The sequence below is a fragment of the Staurois parvus genome, unplaced genomic scaffold, assembly GCF_062004578.1.
Source record: "Staurois parvus isolate SC_StPar_1 unplaced genomic scaffold, SC_StPar_1.0 ptg000287l, whole genome shotgun sequence".
NCBI classification, from domain to species: domain Eukaryota; kingdom Metazoa; phylum Chordata; class Amphibia; order Anura; family Ranidae; genus Staurois; species Staurois parvus.
This window is the reverse complement of record NW_028318083.1, coordinates 34703732-34722568: the sequence shown is the minus strand read 5'-3', so window position 1 is coordinate 34722568 and position 18837 is coordinate 34703732. Positions and strand designations below refer to the sequence as shown.

General features: G+C 39.9%; 2 protein-coding genes across 4 annotated transcripts in view; one reads left to right on the top strand and one right to left on the bottom strand.

Annotated features, from left to right (window-relative positions):
- The window catches only part of LOC149458491 (uncharacterized), a 36474-nt gene extending 30661 nt beyond the window's left edge, over window positions 1–5813 (top strand). Inside the window, exons 6-7 of the mRNA XM_089682381.1 lie at window positions 1132–1271; window positions 4149–5813. Coding sequence (XP_089538507.1) covers window positions 1132–1271; window positions 4149–4330 — 322 coding nt within the window. The 3' untranslated portion in view covers window positions 4331–5813. The remainder of the gene's footprint in view (window positions 1–1131; window positions 1272–4148) is intronic.
- Window positions 1–18837, bottom strand: part of CYB5A (cytochrome b5 type A) — a 55179-nt gene that overhangs the window by 5939 nt on the left and 30403 nt on the right. The window contains exon 5 of one of the 3 annotated variants that reach the window (XM_089682382.1): window positions 11044–15982. The exons of the other annotated variants lie outside the window; for them this stretch is intronic. Within the exon in view, the coding sequence (XP_089538508.1) occupies window positions 15901–15982 (82 nt within the window). The 3' untranslated portion in view covers window positions 11044–15900. Of the gene's footprint in view, window positions 1–11043; window positions 15983–18837 lie in introns of those variants that run through there. 3 annotated transcript variants of the gene reach the window in all.

Here is an 18837-nt window from a genome sequence, read left to right as displayed (position 1 = left end):
TACTTACTATTAATATGATGTGCCCCTTGTGCTGCATTCCTTGAAATCTTCGACCTCTGATCCCCCATACCCACATCACTGTAATCTTCCAGTACAGATGGGTTTATTAGAGCTGCAAGAGCAGTGAAAGGCACTCATTAAGAGTTCCCGACTATGCCCGCCCTTTCTGCCTCCTTCTAATATTCATTGAAGCCCTACTATAGTTTCTATGAATAAAAAACTATCTCTGAATGGAGGATGGGTGGATAAATGAAAGGTCCACCTTCTCCATTCATAGATTGTGTTTCATCAATAGAAGTGATAGTGCAGCTTCCATGGAGGAGGAGGGCAGAAAGGGCTGGCATAGTCAGGTACCTTTGATGAGTACCTGTCATAGGTCTGTTGGCTTTATTAACCTCGCCTGACTGGAGGATTACAGCAGCGTGGGTATCATAGCATTTCAAGGAATGTAGGAGTCAGCAGCTCAATCAGATTAATAGTGAATATTGTCCTTTGTGCTGATTTTTTTTCATTTATTTGATTGAACTTAGGCTATAAGAGTGTACAGTTCAGCCTTGAACCATTCTGTTAATTTGGAGAAGGGAGGTTAGAGGAGGAGGGAGGAGCAGGGGAGTGCCTTGTCATCCTAAACTATGAGACTATGTGTTTCTATTGATGCACACAGTGTAGAGAGACACAACTCTAGCCCCTGCTTGCAAGGGTGGCTCCAGTGGATGATACCAGAGAAAGGAGCCACTCTGAAACACAAAAACTGGGACAGTGGTCATGGCACCAGCCTAAACAGGAACATGGGCAAGGAATAAAAAAGAAGTTGCATACACAGTAAGTTTTTAAATCAGCTGCTGAAAGTGCTTACAAACTGAGGGTTTATCATCACTTTAATTCCAATGGAAAACTATGCTCGTATAAAGTAAGTGCTGCATCTGGTAGTTGACAACATGGGCTGTTAAATCTATTGGTTTATGCTGTCAGCTACCACATGCAGATCTTAATTTATAGGATCAGAGCCTGCCACAGCGTAGCTTTAAGGTCTATTGTTTCTCTAGGTCCTGTACTGTATTTCAGCTTTGAATATATGCATACATATTATACTGTTACAGTATACAAAGATCTTTATGTTCTATTGCACAGGTTCTTGATGGAAACCTTTATTTTTGAAAAATATGTGCGCTATACTTTTACAGTTTACCCAGTAGCACTTTTTGCTTCAGTTGGCATCTTTGTTGGGGCAGAAGAGTCTTCAAAATTGACAAAAAATGATGTAATTAATGGTGAGTTGCTTCTCACTTACCTTTATATGTTTCTTGTACTGTAGATCGAGTTTTATGAACTTTCAATATGCACATGTTAGGTGCTAATGTGAAGTGTGTCACATTACATCACTGCATTCACTGTGTCACACTAAAGTGCTGAAGAGTATGCTGGGGCACTATGGAAATCACCATTAACTTTTACATTCATAATGCTATTGTAATTAAGTAGTCAGTAGTAGAAAATTAGTGCTTTTTCTTTTATAGAAAACAGCCCACAAAAATCCAGTAGACCGTGCTCTGTGGGTTGATACTACAGAAAAGTTTTCATCATAACTGCTAGACTAGCCATATACATTGAAATTTTGATCACATGCTACCAGCTTTTAAAGTGAATCTGGGGCTAAACTATTGAAATCTGGATCCCTCACTGACCTCTGTAGCTGCAGTCACTTTGGAGGAATTCATACTTAAAGTTTATAGCAGTAAAGTGATAACATAATTTATTCAGGCAGCTCAGCTAACTCTGCTTCGGCCTTCCAGAGCTCTTGCACTGTGTTAGGCTAGGTTTACATCTCTGTAGCTGGGGAACGCAAGCAAAATTGCATGGGTTCCTGACCTGCAGACAAATGTGCTGCAGTTTAACGGACACACAGGGATGCCAATAATTCATAATGGTACCCTTCATGCATCGGCACCTGCAGAGCTTTTTTCATGTGCACCATCTGGCTTGGTGCAGCACAATTTAAAGAGTTGGGAACTTTTTCCCCTGTGTTTCTCACAGGTAGGATGTTGACTTAAGAGGGGTTTATGTATAATCTCCATCAGCAACTATAAATAGATATTTATATAACTATACCTTAACTAAGTCACAAAGTTAGAAATATCAGAGTTTGGTTTGATATAGGTGTACTGTACACAGACATGGGAACAAGAGATCAGGTTTTAGGAATTAATCTACCAGATAGCTTTGTAGTGAAGGAATGTTTGATGTGCTAAACATGTGTGTGCCACAAGGAATGCTCAATTATGCGAGAAGGGGTGTCAGGGCTCCAGGTATGACCAGAGATGTGTGGACTGACACAGGGAAATGCAGGCTTCAGGTATAGTATAAACAATACAATTTATTAAAGACTAAACATAAACACAGTGCAAACAAACCGAACCTCCAACAGATAACAATAAGTACAGTACTAAACGTAGTCGGGCAGGCCGGGTCGGTAGCAAACGGGCAGGCAAGGTACAAGGAGCAGGTGGAAGAGTAGTCAGGAATAGCCGAGGTCGGTACAGGCAGAGTTCATGCAGAGTCAGGATTCAAGCAGGCAGGATCAGGATACAGGGGCCAAGGGAAACAATACACCAAGGCCCTGACTGCACGCCTGGCCATTCCTTAAATACACCTCCTGCAATCAGCCTCAGGTGATGGCTTGATTGCAGGAGTGAGCTTCTGGCTGCTGAGAGCACCCGCTGGCCAGCCCTGGTACTGCAGCCCAAACGGCAGGTGAGTCCCACCACCAGTGGTGAATCCATTCCTGACAAGGGGCAACCACTAAATTAACTACCTTATCTCAGACTTTATGGGGCCAACCTAACTATCTAGACCAGGCCATTTAAATCTTTGTTTTAATGAGGGACATATGCAATGGGGATGGCCATCTGTCCGGGAATGCACAATTTTCCCAGGCTATGACCTTGCATAACTAATGTACCCTCCAAACAAAGGATAAGAGAGCCTCAACCCAGATGCCCTGGTGCCATAACCTGGCATATGTAATTTAATCACCAAAAGGGGAGACTCTGGGAAGGGGTTTAGTTATGCAAGCGATATCGGTTGGGGAAATTGTCCAATCCTGGATGAGATGCGTCAGATATGGGAGATGGTTTAGATAGTTCTACCAATCAGGAGGGCCTCATGAGAGATAGGTGTATATCAGGGTAGATTTTGTGGGAAGACAGGAGAGAAGATCCAATGATCTTAGGGGCCCCCATGCTACACCATTGGTAAATATCAGGACATCTCTCTGGCACTTTACATGTATACATGCTTGTCGTATGTGTTGTCTCTCTTGCTGTTTGTGGGTTCAGGGTATGAGTATTATATTCTATAATTCATTGGTTTGATCTTTTACATTTTGTTTTTCTTTTCCTTTTTCTTATTGTTGTAAAATTGATAGAGTGTGGTATGTTAGTTTAGACCTCCCTACTATTCACAAATAAATTTTGGTTGTTGTGTTAAACCTTTCACTCTTGGTCAAAGAACTCTCATTAACGTTAACCAAATCATATCAGAGAAATGTTATATTTCATAATCTATAGATTTGGTCAACATAGGGTGGTCCATTGAAATAAATGGGCTACGCTAACCGCAACATATGTGTGCAAATGCACTCCCTCAGATCTGAATGGAGCCTTAAATTTAAAGACTAGAAGGCTGGAAGACCACTAAATAACAGCTGGGAGCTGTTACATATAGATTTGAATGACTCACTTGGGTGAGAAAAATCTGAAATGATTTAAAAGGAGTGCATGAGTTATATGATACCAAGGGGATTATGAAACCAAATATGTTGATGAATATAACAAAATGAGAAAGGTGAACCTAACTTCCAATTTCTAATATATTCAATATTGTTAGGTCTTTTAGGAAAATCACCCACTTTCTAAAGAGTGTTATACAACTATACATATTTGTATTGGCTGTTGCAGAATCTATGCATCAATCATCCAAATAAGACAAATGCCTTACTTTTATTCTTATAGTTTCAAGCATGAATAACTCATTCATGTTAATAAAACATATAAGGACATAATCCTTTTGCATAAAATGTCAATGATTGTTTTATATAGTTGCTAATTATTCTCAATGACTGCTTATGCTATTAATATTTATTTTTGCAGTTGTGATCATTGCAGCAAGCTCTGTTTTTTGCCTCTTGCGGTTTGCTCTGCTCTTCTCTTGTGATAAGTTGAGACCCTTGATCTCAGAAAACAAGGTTGACCTCTCCAAAGAATTCCATGTAAATATATCACAAACCGATGGTCATATCAATCCCATGGATATGGAAGGAGATGAGCTATGAGGACACTATTTTATTGATCAATAACACATAAACCTTTGAGAAGAGAGAGAGAGGAATGCATGAAGTACCAATACCTATGACAAGCAGTAATCTGATTGCCTACTGCACAGGGCTGTACTTTGCATTGACTTGTTAAAGTGAACCTTCTTCCAGACTATGTACTTTAAAGTATTTGCTTATTCTGAAGTATTAAAAGCACATTAACACAAGTCCTCCTTCACCTCAGTAGCTTTAGGCATTGTGGGGAAATTCATGTTTACAACACTGAAATCACAACTTCTCTCCCATTTAGTTTAGTTTTACCCAATGATACCACAAAGCTTCTAACTCACTCCCATGTTATCTCTCACCTCGACTGCTGCAACTCCCTCCTCATTGGCTTACCTTTACATAGACTATCCCCCCTCCAGTCCATCATGAATATTGTTGCCAGGCTCATCCACCTTACCAACCATTCAGTGTCTGCTACCCCTCTCTGCCAATCCCTCCACTGGCTTCCACTCGCCCAACAAATAAAATTCAAAATACTAACTTACAAAGCCATTCACAACTCTGCCCCCAGCTACGTCACCAACCTGGTCTCAAAATATCAACCAAACCACTCTCTTCGATCCTCCCAAGACCTTCTGCTCTCTCGATCCCATGTCCCCTCCTCCCATGTTCACCTCCAGGACTTCTCCCGAGCTTCTCCCATCCTATGGAACTTCCTACCCCAATCTGTCTATCTCCTAATCTATCCACCTTTAGAAGATCCCTGAAAAAACTTCTCTTAAAGAAGCCTATACTGCTTCTAACTCGTAAACTGCTTTTTACTTTCTCCATCAGCTCATTCCCCACAGCTATTACCTTTTGTATCACTCAACCCTTCCTCCTAGATTGTAAGCACTAACGAGCAGGGCCATCTGTTTCCTCTTGTACCAAATTGTATTGTAACTGTAATGTCTACCTTCATTTTGTAAAGCGCAGCACAAACTGTTGGCACTATATAAATCCTGTATAATAATAATACTATGAAAGCAGAAACTTGGCAGCTTTCCAATCTTAACACACAGAAGATGTTTCTAAGCTGCTGGCAACCAGCTAAAAATTACTCAATCATTCTTCTGATTTTTGAGAATGAAATACCTTATAATACAAGCAACTACGGAAATAAGGGATGGCTTGTTTTAAAACTCTTTTACTGCATGTTAGAAATATGTAAAACCAAAAATGTCCATAGTTTGGCCAAGGATTCCTTTTACAGTAAATAAACCCAACGGGCTTTGTATATAGCAAAGAGTCATGCACTATTTGTTTTCAATATTCTTATAAATTACAATACCCCAGCATTTGTCAGTACCTATTATGACTAAATCTACCATAACAAATTAATTGATGCCATTGTTACTGTATATATGCCTATGTTCAGATCTACTTATGTTTTGAAATCTGTGTTATTAGAAGTGTAACATACATATTTATTTTAATAAAAACAATAAAACCACTTCTTTTTAAGATATCTGCTGTTAAATCCAACAAAACATTAGTAAAACAAAAATATGCAGGGGATTTCTTGCAACATCACATAACCGTAAAATTAAATGGTAACTCCACTTTTGTGGGAAAAAAATATAGCAAATAAAAAAAACATCAATTGCTATACAAGCCATATTGTAGTTTAATGTTATTAAAGCAGAGTTCCACCCAAAAGGGGAAGTTCTGCTTTAAGCCTTTGTCCCCCACTCCCCATTAAGGATTGGCACCTTTGGGGAGCCAATTTGACAGGTACCTGCTCCCACTTCTGCTGCAATTGCCTAGGCAATAGGAAGTGGAAGTTGTCCTCCCCCCTCCCTCCCCGTAGTCTTCTGGGACACATGATAGGTCCCGGAAGACTACGGGGCCATTCACAAAGCGCAGCGCTTCTTGTGCATGCACAGCGGGCACCCGGCTGTGAAGCCGCAAGCTGTCAAAGCTGGGTTCCCACACTGAAGATGTCAGCGCCAGTGAGAGAAGACATCCGGTGAAACCAGCGATGGTGGGGACACCTCTGGACTGAGGGACAGGTAAATGGCTGTATTTTAAAAGTCAGCAGCTACAGTTTTTGTAGCTGGTGACTTTTATTTATTAATTTTTTTAGGTGGAACTCCGCTTTAAAAATTACCTTTCCTTTTTAATTTGCAGCACTGTAATTTTCTGTAAAATTCACTGCAGCAACCTGGAGGAATTCTGTACACCACTGATGTATATAATGATCCCAGAAATGTCATTTTCTGCTTGGGTGATTGGCTCACTGATTTACCCAGAAGTCTGCAAAATGATACAAGAAGTCAGATTTTAGGCATCATGTGCAGCAAAAATGTCAGTTTTGATGAGATGCGTGTAAAGGGTTAAAGTGGTTTTAAAGCCTAGGCATTTTTACCATAATACATTGTAAGCATTAAAGTAAAAAATGCCCCACTATTGTCCCCCCCTCCCCCAATTCCTAAACACTTAGCTGACTCCTCTGTGGATTCAGCACTTTGCCCATCTGCAGCAGCGCTGCTCTCTCGTCTTGGTCCAACAGAAGACATTGGCTCCTGTTGCTGTCAGTCAAATACTGTAAGGAGAGAGTGAGGGGTACGGCCAAGCAGCGCTGTGTGTGTCTATGGACACTTGCTTGTTGAAGGGGCACTGGTAAGAAGGAGGGGAGTGTGACGGCGGGAAAATCCAGAAAAAGAGGTAAGGCACAGCTTTGTGCAATACCATTGCACAGAGCAGGTAAGTATAACATCATTTTAAAGCATACCCTTTAGAATAATTTTAATCAATTCTAAATGAAGGCACTGCAACTATTTTCATTAGAACTCCACAAGTGCATCAACCCATCAATAATGAGAAAGTCACTTGCATAGAGTATCAGTATCCAAAAGACATAGAGGAACAAAAGGCTATCCCTTCAGAGGAGAAACAGGTAGGAATCTGCAACAAAGTTTCTAAAAAATTCTTGCAATGTACACCCAGAGGGGATTGTTTTTTACTAAACGAAAGTAGAGTTACACTTTAAGCAGCTGTTTTAAAGAAAAATCAAGTTGTAATGATGACTTTCAGTGTTAATTAACAGAACATGCATGGCAGATGCTTATCAAACAAATCTTAAAGTGAATATGAACTCAAAAATCGAAGATTTACTATCATATAGGGAATATCTAGAACTGTTAAGGCTGAATTTCAGGATTGGACCAGTGTAAGTAGACTTGTCCCTGGGATTGCTGTGTGAATCACTGTAGTAGCCACCGCTATTACAGCCATCCTCACTATCTTTGGGGTTCTGTGATCAGCAGCTACCCCAGGGGCTTGTCCGTTTGGCATGGGCACCATTCAGAGAATGAAAACAATGCATCCTGAATGGACAAGGTGGGGATTGTGACATCAGCACTCTATCTATCCATCTTGTCCAGTCAGAGAAAGCTTTGCATTCAATGTGAAAAATTCAAGGCATTCTCTGAATGGCTCCTGAGCGGAGTGGGAGACCCTCTGTGGTTATTATGCAAAATACCAACTGCTCAGTAAGGGACTTGGAAGACAGCAAGAATCACCGTAGTAGTGGTGGCTACTACAGTGATTCTCTGCTTCCACAGAGACTGGCCAAGAACAGAATATGTATACTTTCATTGGTCCATTCTGGAACATCACTTACAGTAACATTTCTATAGGGTTGCTGGACTTCAATCCCCTGCACCCCTTTCAGCTCCCCCCACAGCCATCTTACAAATTGTCACTCATACACAAGAAGTAGTCCATCATGACTTTTACTGGAAGGGTAAGAGGTATGCATATAGATAAGGGAAATGGAAGATAAAGGATTATTTAACAGTTTTGCACTAAAAGTTTACCTTATCTATGCAAATTCTTCAAGTTAGTGGAAATTGTCCATCTTTAGTAACAATACCAAGCTAGAGAAGCTGAGGGGAATTTCCATTACTTGGGAGTTAAACATATTCAAACCTATTAAACTATATAGAATAATAGTTTTTTTTTATGCATCAATTCTGAATGAATGTGAACACCCATTGATTCTGTTCACCTCCTGTAAATGTATCCACGAATGTAAACTAAAAGCTCATGTAAGCAGATATATGTGTTATGTTGGATCCCCTTGACAATGAAGGTCAAAGCAAATCCTAATCAATACTCTTTTGATCCCACCCTAATCTTTATGCCTTCTGGAGGATTGTAAATAGTATTTCACATTTACAGAACTTCAGATACCTTGGGAACATTCTTTTTTCCTACTTCATATTACAATATCTCTTGAATGCTGCTAAAGCATGCCTCCTAGCCAGGTTCAGATTGGTTATAGGGCACACCAGACTGCATAGCCTAAGAGCCAATCGGGCCATATAGCGGGAAGTAAGCGGCAGCCACGGTCCGGCCAGGGCCAACAGAGACCGCGGCCACTGCTCACCTTCCACTATGCGGCTATGCCTAAAGCAGGACCGACAGGAGGAGCAGCAGAGATGGCTCCCACTGCAACAGGAAGCACCCGCAGATACAGCAGCACTGAAAGGACAGGAGTGGCCTCTCTCCTTCACCAGCCGACCCCCTGTGACAGCCAAACAGTCCAGTGGCGGTGCAAGGTCGATTGGGTTGTCTCTTTGGTAGATGGGATGTCTCTTTTGTGGATGGGTTGTCTCTTTGCTGGATTGTAAATCATACAGTGTAAAGGGAATCTGGCGCTCAGCAGGGGAAACAGTCAGTCAACAATAGTATAAGGAGAAGAGTCTCTCATTCTTCTTTGCTGGATTGGAATGTCTTTGCTGGATTGGGCTGTCTCTGTTATATGGACATGTCTCTGCTGGATTGGGCTGTCTCTTTGCTATATGGGGGGGAAGTCTTTTTGCTGGATTGGGCCATCTCTTTGCTGAAGATATAGGTGGCACTGTGATTAGAGAAGAAAAGGGGGGGGGGGCATGACTGCAAGGGGCACTGTGATATAAAGGGGACTGCACTGTAATCAATACAGTGCCCATTTACAGTGCAGTCCCCTTCATATTACAGTGCAGTGGACATTTATTACCTTAATGCAGCAAATGCATGAGGGTAAAATGTTTTCTATTTTTAACCACTTTAAAAAGGAAATGTTTATTTATATTTTATCACCACTTTATGTTTAGGCCATGTTTGATGAGTAGGTGGCATTTGTAACTCCTTTGTCATTTGTTGGCTGCTGTTTGACTGCATTTCCTAGGTCTTGTTATTTTAAAGTGTATGCAACACCCAACAATTAACTTCTTTAATCTGCTCACATTTGATATTCCCTGGATCAACTTTACCTATAAATGTTAGTATTCAGTTATGTACTGTGTATCTAAGAAAGAATCCAGGCCTTTTTTAAAGCAATCCACTGAGCTGGCCAGAACCAACTCTTCAGGGGGTCTATTCCCCATGTTCACAGCTCTCACTGTAAAGAAACCTTTCCGGATTTGGAGATTACATTTCTATTCCTCCAGACGTAAAAAGTGCCCCCTTGTCCTCTGTGATGACCTCAGGGTGAATAGCTCTACACCGAGTTCACTATATGAACCACTGATGTATTTATATATGTTGATTAAACTCCCCCCCCCCAATCTTCTCAAGAGAGAATAAATTCAGTTCCTCTAATCTTTCCTCATAGCTGAGCTCCTCCATGCCTCTTATCAGTTTGCTTGCCCTTCTCTGCACTTTCTCCAGTTCCCCAATGTTCGTTTTGTGAATTGGTGCCCAAAACTGAACTGCATATTCCAGACAAGGTCTTACTAATGATTTTTCCAGGGGTAAAATGATATCTCTCTCTGGAGTCTATACCTCTTAATACAAGAGAGGATTTTGCTCACTTTAGAAACCGCAGCTTGGCCTTGCATGCCATTATTAAGCATGTGATCTACCAGAATTCCCAGATCCTTCACCATTGATTCCCCCAGTTGTACTCCCCCTAGTATGTATGATGCATGCATATTCTTAGCCACCAAGTGCATAACCTTACAAGCCCAATTAAACAGTGCATTGAGGACGGCTTGTAAGTTAAAGACATCCTATAAGGACTTTATTCCACTACACAGCTTGGTGTCATCTGAAATCTTGTAAGAGAACGTCCTGTGCTCTCTGCCTGTTCTGCACTTTTATTATTTCAGTGCTCACAGCTGTCTCCAAGGACTACAGAACACCTACCACCTATGTTATAGGGAAGGGGTTGAGGGGGAAAGGTTTTTTAATCCTGTTTAGGGTAACACAATTTCTTAGCCATAAAAAAAAGTTTGTAAAAAGTGTATGTAAAAATGTTTCCATTTCCAAAGATGGATAATGTATGTGTGTTTACACTGTATAAACACACACTTTATTTTAAGTGGAATCCCAGCCCCAACTAACTATGCTTAAAAATGTTTCTTGCTCCCTTCTACCTATCCTGCCTACCCTGTATATATTATCTATTTTAGTCTGCTCCATGTGATCCCACAGCTGTGGTTCCCATGTGTCAGCATGCAGCAGCTGCAGGGGAGAAGGAGCATCGACAACAGCTGGGATATGAGAGGTGTATACAGATCTCTTTTACACAGTTTAGGCAGGATAGGTAGCATTTTTAAGCATAGTTAGTAAAGTTTCAATTTAAAAATGTTATTCATTCTGGTCTACATTATAACATTTAAACCCATTTTCAGCAACTTACAAACATATTAATCATAATACACACAATCAAAACAAACTAGTGAAAAGAAAAGTTTCAGAAGGTTAAACATGTTTTTCATTTATTAGACCAGTTTAAAGCCTGCTTCTCAAGTATCCATAAGTATAAAATGTTTAAACACAATTAGCAAAAACAGCAACCACAAATCAACGCATTGCAAAAAAAACTACATGTCGTTAGTATCTAATGGATATTGTATGTTTCATGTAAAACAGGCTAATTCACATTATTTACTATTTATTGTACATATTGCATATAAATTTTGGTCAAGAAGAAATTATGTATAAAAAAAGGAAAAAAAAAAATAAAGACATGCTGCTGCATTACAAATTATACATATAGAAAGAAATGCTATGAAAACAATACTTTCCCTATTATTTGTTTAAGCATCCTTGTATAATAACCTACAACATACTATCAGATTTCTGATTTTTAGATGTATTTACGTATGGCTTAAGGGGTTTATAAACAAACTACTACAGCAGTCATGAGGACTCCTATTCTCCTTTTCAGATTTGTAATTCGTTTTAGATCTTAAAAATGCAACAGAATCAGTGAGAACAGCCAAAATTCCTCAATGGGCAGGCAGATCCACCTACAATTGAAAAATTAATTTTGGACAAACTGACACTTTAAATTCTTAAATTATATAAAGCTAGACAAGGGAATTTTAGTTGGACTAAAACTCAATTCAGCAAACTAAAAGACAAGGCCATCAAAATACAGGTTGTTTTTGTGAAAGATCTTTTAATAGCTTTTACAGGTATGTTTACAGCTTTATTGGAAATGAAGATATTTTAGCAAAGGCAAATATAGCAGGAATCTGCATTTTTCCAATTTCTTCAACAATCTTATATATCTCTTATAGAACAGGGGCAAGCACCATTAACGCTTTGGTCACACATCTTCATTGAAAACAAATGCAGTTCAAAATGACCTGCAGTTTTTGTGTGGTGATTATATTTACTAATAGAACACCAATCACTGTACTTTATATGTCAGATGCACCAAAAGCGCTGCATCTAGGCATGGTCCTTCACAGTGCAGCATATATGTATGTATGTATACATATATATATATATCCCCGATTGGTACGATTAGGTATAGGGATACAGAAAATAAAGAACGGTTTGAATGTGATAGATAGGTGGTGTTATGAACTGCACGGCATAGCTTAGATTTAGGTGAGCCCTTTGGGCTTGAGTCAAAAGGCATTTGTTTGGGTCGAAAATGCTTTCCTTCCTGTACAAATCTATGGGAATGTGAAAGCATCTTGCAGCAGGCCAAATGAATGCATGTTGGAAGGAGGCCAACTGAACCTGCTGAATTCTAAATATCTTCCAAGCATCTTGAACAATGTCTCAAGAAAGCTGCATTCACCAATTGACACAAGCCCACAGCTTGTCAACACAGCCTATTAATCTAGAATAGCTGATATCAGAGAACAATGAAGACATATGTGTACTTTACTATGTAAGAACTGAGGCTCTTACAGAGATTTGTGAGGTATTTCTTTTAGTACCATTTTTTGGTTCCAATTTACATGACACCTGAGTATACTTCCTAGCTGGATAGGCATGAAATCCATACTAACAAGGTACTTAAATATGCCTGTACATATAAGAACAAAAACTCGGCGATCAAGGAAAATTATATACAAACATTAAGTTTTATTTTTGATCACAACAACTTCAACAAAAGTAATCTTGAATATGAACTGATTTGATATAGATGTAAGGATTACATTTACAATCAAAGATGGAAGAATGATGTCAAATATGCATAGGCACACAATCTGGGTTTTCAGTCATACTTTTCTGGCCCCTAATCAGATGGATTTTCTGCTCTGTTAATCAACAAGCATATAGACCTGTTTTTTCCCCCTTTATGTATAAAAAAGGCCTACAAATAACTCTGTTGTCTACTTAGCCACCTGGCCTTACTGCCCAATGTGCTTTAAAGTTCGGTTCACACGTGCGGGCTGGTCGCATGTGCAGGATTCGCATCGGTTCCCACACCTGCAAACCACACACAGCCGAATCACACTGCTCCTTCCAGATGTGCAGGGCTGTCATTCATTCTGAATGGCACCCCCACACATCTCAAACCGCAATGATTGCGGGTGCCAGAACTGCATGGTCAAAATGACCATGCGGTTTCCCTGGGCCCGCGTTTTCAAAAAAGGTGTATGTACCTTTTTTTAATGCGGAAACGTAGGCACAGCAGCCCAATCAAAAAAATGGGCTGCCATGCCCGAGTAAATGTTGGCTGCATGACCAGCAAGATTGTAAACTGAGCCTAAAGCCCAACTCCAGGTACAGTAAAAATCCTCCCTTGCAGTGGGGCTGCACTGTTTAGAAATAGGGGACGGGAGAGAGAAGTTTTATTCACCAGGTCTGACAATCCCCCGGCAGACGGTGCTTTGGCAGTAGACTGTTCCTTGGCATCCTCTTGTCCAATGCAGAGTTTATTGGTCCTGCATCAGCCTTGATGTCACGGGCATCCAACTGCCAGACCATAGGGGAGGAAGCACAGAGGAGCATGCAGTAGCGGAGGGTTAGGTAAGTAAAATTGATTTTCCCTGTGCCCTATTTGTAAATGAGCATTTAACCCTTGCAGTGAGGTGGCAGGAGGGAGGATTTTTGCTATTTCATGGAGTTCAGAGCGTGTGTGTGTATATATATATATATATATATATATATAAACAAAAAAAAAAACTTTATTTCCAAGTGAGATACTTGACACAAATATGTACCCCAAACATGTACTAAAATAATAATCGGCAAGCAATGCTCCAGTCAAAGTCAGTGTTGCTATAATGCCTTCAGTCTACTTCATGTAGAAAGCAAAAATCAATTTTTTTGAATCACTGGGACTTTTTCAGGTGCTAGAGATGGATTAAACTATGGACTGGCTATTATAAAAACTAATTTTTTATTCTTACATCACATAAAAATGCTAATCATTTAAAAAATCCATATCATACAGCACAAATACACTCCAAATATTAAGAGGACGTATATTGCAGCTCGCATTTATCCCTGTTTAGCGGACTTCTCCTACTTCAACATTTAGCTTTTGTGCCCCTATGTAATAATGTTATAGAATATAGTTTTGTTTTTTTTTAAATGGTTTTCATTTTTTTATATGATGTAAACATAACAATATATGAGTTTTACATTAGTGTTAATAGTTGTTTCTGGCACCTGAAAAGTCCTAGTGATTCACAAAATTGATACAGGTCTCTGAAAGATGTGGTGTCTATCAAACCACAGAATACAATAAAAATAGTAGTTTATATAGGAGAATGTTGTAAAGTTTCATGGTTATACCATTAATAGGATTGGTTGAGAACAGTCAACCTCTATTACTTAACAGGAATCCAAAATCTGCAAGGATAGAAGAATAAGCGCTGCTACTGCTGACTTATTTTTAAAGGGGTTGTCCTGCTGATCTGACATCACTGCTTATTAAGCCTCTCACCTGGAACAAGAATGCAAGCTCAGACATTTCCAACTTTCTGGCTAAAAAGTTTATTCTAGATCCCTGACTCACTAGGTATTGATGCCAGGATCAAGGTGACATCCATAGAGCCTGCACCTTTAAAAATTAAGTGGTAACAGCTAACATTTCTCTACCTTTCAGCCTCGCTTTAGGACAAGGGAGAGTGTAAAATGTGTATTAACCCCAAGATTCAATCAGAAATCATCCATACAAATCCAATGACAGTAAACTGAAGCCTGTTATGGGTTATTGTACATCATCACTGCTATTAACCTTCCTTTAAAAGTCAAGGCCCTCAATATACAGTATAAGGGAGCAGAGCACACTACGGATATGTACAAATCTGACAGCAGCATTTCTAAAATCTGCCCTCAAGCACATAGATTCCACACTCAGCTGATTAGAAAGAACAGCATGAGTTTTTTCACCTATTATACAGAAAGGAGGTTTGTATAACAGCGTGTATATGGGATTTAAATATGGATGCCACTAATGCTGTCCTTGATCTGATGCTGCTAGTTGCCTTGCTGTCTCTGGCTTCAATAAATTAAAGTCACAGACCTGGAAAGAGTATGCAGATGATGACAGTCTGAGTAGTCAGAGCTTCTGAACGTTCCAAGTTAGGGACTCAGAAAGTTCTGAAACAACTGTATTAGCAAGACACTGGGGACCTAGCATTTTCAGAAAGACAGGTCAGCAATGGTAATTTCTATTAAGGACAAGTATAGAACATGGAGAGCTGAGAAAGGGCATAACAATAAAAACTCTTAGGTGAAAACATGTCACACTTTGTAGTTTGTTATCAGGTCACTTATAAGTACATATAAAAGTTATTAATGGCTCGGATGTCTTAACTGTAATTAGCTGTACTCCCTTTAACACAATTTAAAAGGTAAAAGTCCTGCCTAGATGTAGACATCACAAGATGTTTAACATTTCATGTCCAGAAGCTCCTCTTCTATATTACCCGCTGATGTAGTTTTTTTTAGTTACTGGAGCCTGACTATCCATGACAAGGGTAAGCTGTACAATCGTTTCACTATCCAATGAGACTGACAGTTGCTGGAGCTTGCCTATGAAATTTGGAAACTTCGGGCCCCAGTAACAAAGTACAGCTAAATCAGACGGAGGCACAGAGAACACATTTGTGACGTATAAAGGTAATAGCACATATCTTGTGGTGCCTGCTTTAGGCAAGACTTTATATTCTTTACCAAGTTTAAAATGGAATGCAAATTAATTTTAACGTAATGGATTCAATGAGAAACAGCAGGAGACGGACTTGGTTGGCACAGTTCATACACTACATCTTATTCTGCCATCGTAAAATGATGATCATATTTTCAGGTCGGAAATAGTATTTCTTCCACAATTCCTGTCATATATCTTATTCTTCTGCCATGTAAAAACGATACATTAAGGCAACAATAGCAGCTGATATGCCGGGAATGATCCAGTTACTCCACCAACTGAAAAAAAAAAGTATTTATTAACTGTCATTGTCTACAAGTGTTATCAGCTGTTAAAAAACAAACACAAACACAAAACATGCTAAACCTGCTGGTTTTGTTACCACACATTCATTCTAATGAGCAAAGATCTCATGACCTTCAAAATAAGGGCCATGAGACTTTCAAATTGAACAGCCTTTAGCCCCCGCCCGGTCACATCGGCTGCGATTTTCATGCCAGACCAGGCGACTTCCAAATCGTATGCCAAGATGCACCCTATTGTCCACAATTACAGCAGTCAAATCGGTGCGGTTCCGACTTGGTTGTAGCTGCACTGATTTTTAAAGTAGTACATGCACTACTTTTCGTGAGATTTGCAGAGGCATCTGAGTCAGATGTCTTGCAAATTGCACTTGAAATCGGCACGTCCCCCCGACTTTGAAATTGTGCAACTTACAGCGAAGTCGCACAATTTCAAAGTCGGGTTGATGTGACCGGGGTGTTAAGCAAGCTATATAGGATGCAATTTTCTTTCCTGCAACCCAGGGTTGCAGGAACAACGAAAAAAAAATATTTGCTTGATTCCCCCATCAAACACAGTAAGTGTTGATGGGGTAATCCCTCCCATGGAGCGATTTGTTCTCCCAGCAAATTGGGAGCAGGAAGCCGTCCCTGCTGGGAGAACACACTGATTACTACTAGTGACTATAGCCGCTGGCAATAATTGCATGCTAAAACCCGACAGGCTGTTTGTACCCAGGTCAAGCTATCAGTCTACTTGGGTACAATCAGCCTGTCCATACATGGATTGAACCTCAGCCGGTTCAGCAGGGACTCGAACCATGTATGGCCGACTTTAGAATTTCTCATAAACATCCTACATTTTAAACTGTATAATACAAACTGTCTACATTATTATACGTGTGGACTTTAGTTGAACATACAGGGATAATTCTGTAAATATAGAAGAAAAGGAATAGAGTACTGGGCCAATCTTTCGCAATAGAAATAAAAAAGAAACCCAATAATCCTTGACCCCAGTTTTCCCAATTTTGACTACACTGGGACTTGCAGAGTCCACTTTCGGTAATTCTTTCCTCCTTTACAACAATCCAATAAAAATTATCACTGTAAAAATTAATTCTAAAGCTGCCTGAATAAAGCCAGCTTGTCATAAGAGTATTATGTAGGCAGTCTGTGCTGACCTCTCCTAGTTATTCAAAAGCATTGAAACCAAAGCTTCAGCAAAAGAGCTGGAGATACTTACCAGAAACAAGTACAGAGATAAGACATCTAGTGTTCTCAGCAGGCGGCCAACAACGGCAGCCTGTGTGCTTCTCTCATGACAGGACTACAGCAGGAAAATGTGCCAGTGCCATGAATACATAACAGCAGGCACTCACACACATCGTAATTACACAGGTAATCTGTGCTGATCATGTGCTTGAGATAGTGGTCAGATGCAGTATAATCATACTTTTCTTCTAAGGTGTTTTCTAAAGATATTGTCTTGCTGGGAATTCATAGACTTCCATCTAAACCTGGGCTTTTAAAATGTACATTTTATATAAGGCATGAACAAGTTTGGAAGTCTGTTAGGCCCCTTTCACTTGAAAGGCTTGATCAGGTCTGCCTGTCCTGTTTTTCAGATGAACCTGATCGGACCTTCCATTCACCCCTATGGACCGGTGGGAGTAAACTGACTTGTGTCCAATGTGATTCGGTCTGGTCCACTAAAAACAGACACACAGCGGGCTCTGTTCGTGTCTGTTCTGCATAATCTGAACAGACCAGTCATCCGCCAGCTGTGCTCTGATCAGAGGGGAACAGTGGACAGATCCACTACTGATCATATCAGAGTCTGCCCTGTGTGAAAGGGGCCTTACTTTTAGACCAGGCTCAGTACCACACAGAAGTCTGCAGCAAGCCGTTCAATGATACAAACCAATATAACCAATATAAAGTATTCACTATTACTTTACAGAAGCAATTCTGTGTACATTAGGGGTTGATCACATAATGCAGAGTACATATAGCATAACTGTAGTCATTTATCTGTTCCGAACAATAGATTCCATATAAACAAGGAGGAGAATTTACGAAGACTGGAGCAGACAGAATCTGGAGGCATTGTGTATGGCAACCAGCTTCTAAATTTTAATTTTCAAAGTTTAACTGAACAAGCTGAATATAGATGCACAGATGCTCCATATTCTGTCTGCTGCAGTTTTAGTAAATTACCCCCCAATAATATTATGGCTCCCTTAACTTCTTCATGACCAGATGTCACTGAAGCCTATCGCAAATCTAGCAGTTTCAGCATGCATTAGTTAACAATAGTTCTGTGGCTACATAACTTATTTGATACACAGTTGACTCGTGCCCTTTTTTCAAAGGTGTTTTATATGCGTTGCTTTTCTTTCTTTACCTTGCAGTGCAATGTGTTAATGTAACGGATGTGCATTTGAACACGTTGTGCTAAATAGGAAAAAAAAAAAAAAAAAAATAGAAAAAAAAAGTAGTGCATGCTGTACTTTTTTTCCGTAATGGGAAAACGAAATGCAACGCGCTAGTGTGAACTGCATTCATAGGGAACCAGTTTTTGGTTACCATGCGTTGGGAATGCATTCACAAATGCATCCCAGGGCATCTGGTGTTAATGAACTCTAAAAGGATATTGTACAGTGCTGAGAGATAGAGATAGACAGTGTGCCACCTGCAGGCTACATGTGATCAACACCTTGCCAGCTATAGTGATCACATGATCAGTATCACATCCATTGGTTTCTTACTAGTTTGGCTCATGAACACAGCAGTAAAAGGGCCAAACAGCTTACAGAATGGGTGCATTTCTTTTCCTGTGAGGCACAATT